Consider the following 5,232-nt stretch of genomic DNA (forward strand, 5'->3'; position numbering starts at 1 on the left):
GATGGGGGGACTCTGGGAGGATGGAGGGACTCGGGGAAACTCTGGGAAGATGGGGGGACTCTGGGAGGATGGGGGGACTCGGGGAGAACATGAGGCTGTGGCTGTGGCCGAGGCTGGGTGGGGGTGGCACGGCAGGGTCCTTGCTGGGAGAGCAGAAGCCCCCTCCATGCAGCTGGCTCTAGTGGGCTCCGCCTCCAAGTTCACAGCACCCCCCCCACTCTGGTCACGGCTTGCAGATGGCTGTGGGCCCACTCCCCACCCTCCTGGTCTTTGTGGTGGCCTGGGCTGTACCCCCATGTCCCTGGGGACACAGTTTGAGGGCTCAGCACCGGCTGTGATGCCCGGGATGCTGCCCTCACCTTTACCTTGGCCTTGCCCAGGAAATCCATGGGCTCCAGATGGTCCAGGTGCCGCCGGTGGGGCCGGAAGACCTCGCCCCTGGGGACCTGCCTCAGTGGCAGCAAGCTTTGTCTCTGGAGAGGGTGGGCGTCCAGCAGATGCCAACCGGGCGACCGACCGGGTGACCAGCCAGGCCTGCAGCCCACAGCCTCTGTGCCTTGCAGCAGGAGGGGCCACGTGGGCCCCCGCCTCCTTCCTGCAGGCCATGTGAAGCCCCTGCCTGGCCCCCAAAACTGGGCACTAGGGTACCTCCCTCTGGAAGCTTCTTCAGCTCAGGAAGCTGGTCTTGAGGGGCTGTGGTAGACACCCACCCAAAACCCAGACCCAGGACAGCACTCCTCACCTGCACTTGGTCCAGAGCCGACTCCAGGCCATTCAGGGACCCCTCCGGCCAGTTGGACATGGCCCCCCTTAGGCTGCTGGCCGCCTCTGTCCAGAGCCCCAGTTGGCATTGTGCTGATGCCACATTGTATAGCACCTGGGAGCGAGGCCAAGGTGATGGCAGGGGCGTGACCCTTTCCCCTGGCGCCTGCCCTGGCTCCCCCACCCAACTCCTCCCCACTCCCCCCCACCCCTCCCCTGCACCGTTCTATGCTCTGGGCTGGTGGACCCCCGCCTCCCTGGCTTTAACCCTGACTCCAGACCCCTTACCCAGTGGGCTCTCCCTTCCATTTTTCATCTTAAGACAATGCTAATCCCGCAAGGCTTCCCGGAAGCGCATCTCCTGGGGTCTGGCGGGGGCCTCTCAGTGCCCCTCCCTTAGTGCCAACATGTTCCAGGCAGCCAGGAAAGGGCTGGGTACACAGTGGACGGTGGGCACGACCCCCTGCCTGATCCTGTCCACCCAGCAGCCTTTTGCCTCTGCCCTTCTCCAGGGTAGAGCCACCCCTGGTGGCCTGAAATGGCACAAAATGGGGGTGCCCCCACCTTCAGTGCCACCAGAACCCTCCTGCAGGTCATGGAGTGCCCAAGGGGTTCCATGGCACCAAGAGCCTCAGCCAGAGGCGCTCCCCAGCCCGAGGGCCCTCTGGTGACGGTGCCACCGCCCGCGGACGCCCACAGCATGCAGCACAGTGAGCCCTGCGCCTCACCTCCCAGGCCTGCAGCTTGAACCGCAGGCCCAGCTGTGTGTAGTCGATGGCAGCGTGGCCCCTCAGCTGTACCAGGGCCAGCTGGAAGTCAGACAGGGCTTCCTGGAACCTGTGGGCAGCCAGGGTCCCTCAGCAGTGCAGGGCAGCTTTCGCACCCAGCCCCACCCAGCCGCCCCCTCCGGGGGAGGGCAGTGGGGTGCCCAGGTCTCCACACTCAGGTCTGGTGGGTGCTGAGCGGATGCGGGGTCGCACCCCCACCTCTCTTCTGAACTGTGCAGAGTGCCCTGGTTACTTCCCTCCTGCTTCTCAGCCCCCTCCCCACCCTGTGGGGGCTCCCCCTGCAAACTCTGAGCCTCCTTCCTCACCTCCCCCAGGCAGGCTTCCCCTGCTGATCTGAAGGTGAGGCTGCCCGGGGGGCTGGACCCTAATCCAGAGAGGCACAGTCCTGGGACTTCCTCAGTAAAGGAGGAGGTGGCCTTTTTGTCCTCTGCCTTTCTGAGAGAGAAGCTGTTTGAGACCCTGCCTCTCTGGGCGGCGGCACACGTGGTGTCCCCTGCGCCTTTGACGGAGCTGCTTAGAGGACGGGTTGTTCATCCTGGTGTTCTGATGGCTGCAGCTATAAAGGCAGGTGCACACAGCCACCAGCCACGGTCTCTCATGCACGTGCGTGCTCCCCGTCTCACCTACGCACACGCGAGTTCCCGTCTCACCTCCTACGCACACGCGAGTTCCCCGTCTCACCTCCTACGCACACGCGTTACCCCTCTCACCTCCTACGCACACGCGTTACCCCTTCTCACCTCCTATGCACACGCGTGTTCCCCGTCTCACCTACACACATGCATGTTAACCCTTCTCACCTCCTACGCACACGCGTGTTCCCTGTCTCACCTGTGCACATGCGTGTTACCCCATCTCACCTCCTACGCACACGCGTGTTACCCCTTCTCACCTATGCACATGTGTGTTCCCCGTCTCACCTCCGCACACACGTGTTATCCTTTCTCACCTCCTACGCACACGCATGTTCCCCGTCTTACCTCCTCTGCACACGCGTGTTCCCCATCTCACGCACACACGTTCCCCGTCTCACGCACACGCGTTCCCCGTCTCACCTACACACACGCATGTTCCCCGTCTCACCACCTACGCACACGCGTGTTCCCCGTCTCACCTCCTAAGCACACGCGAGTTCCCCGTCGCACCTCCTATGCACACGTGTGTTCCCCATCTCACCTACGCACACGCATGTTACCCCTTCTCACCTCCTACGCACACGCGTTCCCTGTCTCACCTCCTATGCACATGCGTGTTCCCCGTCTCACCTCCTACGCACACGTGTGAGTTCCCCTCCTCACCCAGCTCATCATGAGCACAGTTCATCTGCTGGTGGCTCTCACGCCTGTGAGCCTGTTGCTAACGTGCATGAGTTTGTATGTATGTATGTTATTTTTGCCTATTTTATTGGCCGATGAAGGGTTCGGTCATGTTTTTATGTTTCTGAAATAAATCTCTTTAAAAAAAAGTAAATAGGCCGGGCACAGTGGCTCATGCCTGTAATCCTAGCACTTTGGGAGGCGGGTGGATCACGAGGTCAAGAGTTCAAGACCCCGGCCCGGCCAACAAGGTGAAACCCCATCTCTACTAAAAATACAAAAATTAGCTGGGCGTGGTGGCACACACCTGTAATCCCAGCTACTTGGGAGGCTGAGGCAGGAGAATCGCTTGAACCGGGAGGCGGAGGTTGCAGTGAGCCAAGATCGCACCACTGCACTCCAGCCTGGGCAACAGAGTGAGACTCTGTCTCAGTATTTAAAAAAAAAAGTAAATAAATTTGTTTTAGAGAATTTTAATTATTTTTTCTAGATTTTTATATTTTGGGGATTTTAGACTTCAGGGATTTTGACATTTCAGGATTGCAAGTCTTTCAGGATTTGATCCACTTCCCCGCAGAGCCTGCCCTCCTGGCATGGGCCTTAGAGCATTGGGCAGAGGCCGAGGCAGGGCCTGGCCTGCATCTGATGGTCACCCTTCCCTCATTCCTCCTCTAGGAAGGAACACGGTGCAGAGAGCCCGAGCAAGCAGTGAGGACCCGACCACCGTCCAAGGGTGGCGCTGAGCAGAGGGGAGGGCCAGAGTCTCTGCCCAGCTTTCCCTGAAGCCAGGAACCAGGAGGAGGGGGGGCACGAGAAGGGAGCCGGTGGAGGGGAGGAGGAGGGAGGGCAGGAGTGGACTCTGCAGGGGGACAAAGGGCCGTCAGAGAAGGAACAAGGTGCCCCTGTGCTCACCTCCCCAGCTGGAAGTTGGCCACTCCTCGCTGGAAGAAGCCAATGGCCATGTAGGTGTCCTTGGTCACTGCTTGGTCAAATGCCTGGGGACAGAAATGCCCACGGAATGCCCAGGTGTGTAACCCGGTCACGCAGCATCACAGATCCCGAGTGATCAGTGACAGGGCCACAGAATTCCATCAGCCCCTGGGGAGCCCCCACAACCCCCCTGCACCTGTCCAGGGGCCTTTGGGGTCCCTGCCTGAGCAGGGCTGTCACCACTCAGGCAGCCCACCCAACCCCAACCTGCCCAGGGCGCAGAGCTCATTGAGGTGCTGCTGACACCGATTTGTTCACCATGAGCACAAGGACAGAGGCCAGAAAAAAATGTTCCAGTATGTTAATAATAGTCGCTTTTGGGGAATGCGGTTATGCAAGATTTTTGTCTTTTAAAAATCCTTTTTTATGAGATGGAGTCTCACTCCATCACCCAGGCAGGAGTGCAGCGGTGCGATCTCGGCTTACTGCAACCTCCGCCTCCTGGGTGCAAGTGATTCTACAACTCCTGACCTCAGGCAACCTTGGCTGTCACCGGAGATGAGACGACACAGCCCAGATCCCAGAGTCACCAGTTAAGAACTGCATTACAGGCTGGGTGCGGTTGCTCATGTCTGTAATACCAGCACTTTGGGAGGCAGAGATGGGCGGATCACCTGAGGTCAGGAGTTCAAGACCAGCCTGGCCAACGTGGTGAAACTTTGTCTCTACCAAAAATACAACAATTAGCTGGGTGTAGTGGCGCATGCCTGTAATCCCAGCTACTCAGGAGGCTGAAGCAGGAGAATCACTTGAACCTGGGAGACAGAAGTTGCAGTGAGTCAAGATCGTGCCACTGCACTCCAGCCTGGGAGACAGAGAGAGACTCTGTCTCAAAAAATAAACAAATAAAATAAAAATCCTTTTTTGGTAGTTCATGCAAAATGACACACTAGATATCTGATAGAATCAGAAAGAACACAAATGTTTTTTGTTTTTTTTTTTTTGAGACGGAGTTTCACTCTTGTTACCCAGGCTGGAGTGCAATGGCGCAATCTCGGCTCACCGCAACCTCCGCCTCCTGGGTTCAGGCAATTCTCCTGCCTCAGCCTCCTGAGTAGCTGGGATTACAGGCATGCACCACCATGCCCAGCTAATGTTTTGTATTTTTAGTAGAGACGGGGTTTCACCGTGTTGACCAGGATGGTCTCGATCTCTTGACCTCGTGATCCACCCGCTCGGCCTCCCAAAGTGCTGGGATTACAGGCTTGAGCCACTGCGCCCGGCCTAGAACACAAATGTTTTAATGGGTTTGTCTGTGTGTAAAGCACAGCTCTTCCTTAAACGAGACTCAGAGGACTTTGTGTGTTCTGAACGGGACTGTAGCCATCAGTGAAATGTGTGTGACAGGGAGGGTGCTGTGGTCTCAGTCTCACAAA

The 5,232-nt window shown here is 58.1% G+C and overlaps 1 protein-coding gene and 1 long non-coding RNA gene across 5 annotated transcripts in view; both read right to left on the minus strand.

Moving 5' to 3' along the window:
- NOXA1 (NADPH oxidase activator 1) overlaps positions 1-5,232 on the minus strand; it is a 10,673-nt gene that overhangs the window by 3,585 nt on the left and 1,856 nt on the right. For all 4 annotated transcript variants that reach the window (XM_032261699.1, XM_032261698.1, XM_032261701.1 and 1 more), the window contains exons 2-5: positions 3,779-3,862; positions 1,491-1,599; positions 743-877; positions 366-473 (exon numbers count right to left, since the gene is read on the minus strand). In XM_032261699.1, coding sequence (XP_032117590.1) covers positions 366-473; positions 743-877; positions 1,491-1,599; positions 3,779-3,862 — 436 coding nt within the window. The remainder of the gene's footprint in view (positions 1-365; positions 474-742; positions 878-1,490; positions 1,600-3,778; positions 3,863-5,232) is intronic.
- On the minus strand, positions 1,615-3,087 carry LOC116539088. The gene is made up of 3 exons (XR_004263918.1): positions 2,696-3,087; positions 2,411-2,470; positions 1,615-2,321 (listed from the first exon to the last, which is right to left on the minus strand). It is a non-coding gene; the product is annotated as an uncharacterized LOC116539088 (long non-coding RNA).

This window comes from Sapajus apella, unplaced genomic scaffold (assembly GCF_009761245.1).
Source record: "Sapajus apella isolate SASKATOON/1434 unplaced genomic scaffold, GSC_monkey_1.0 scaffold126, whole genome shotgun sequence".
NCBI lineage: Eukaryota > Metazoa > Chordata > Mammalia > Primates > Cebidae > Sapajus > Sapajus apella.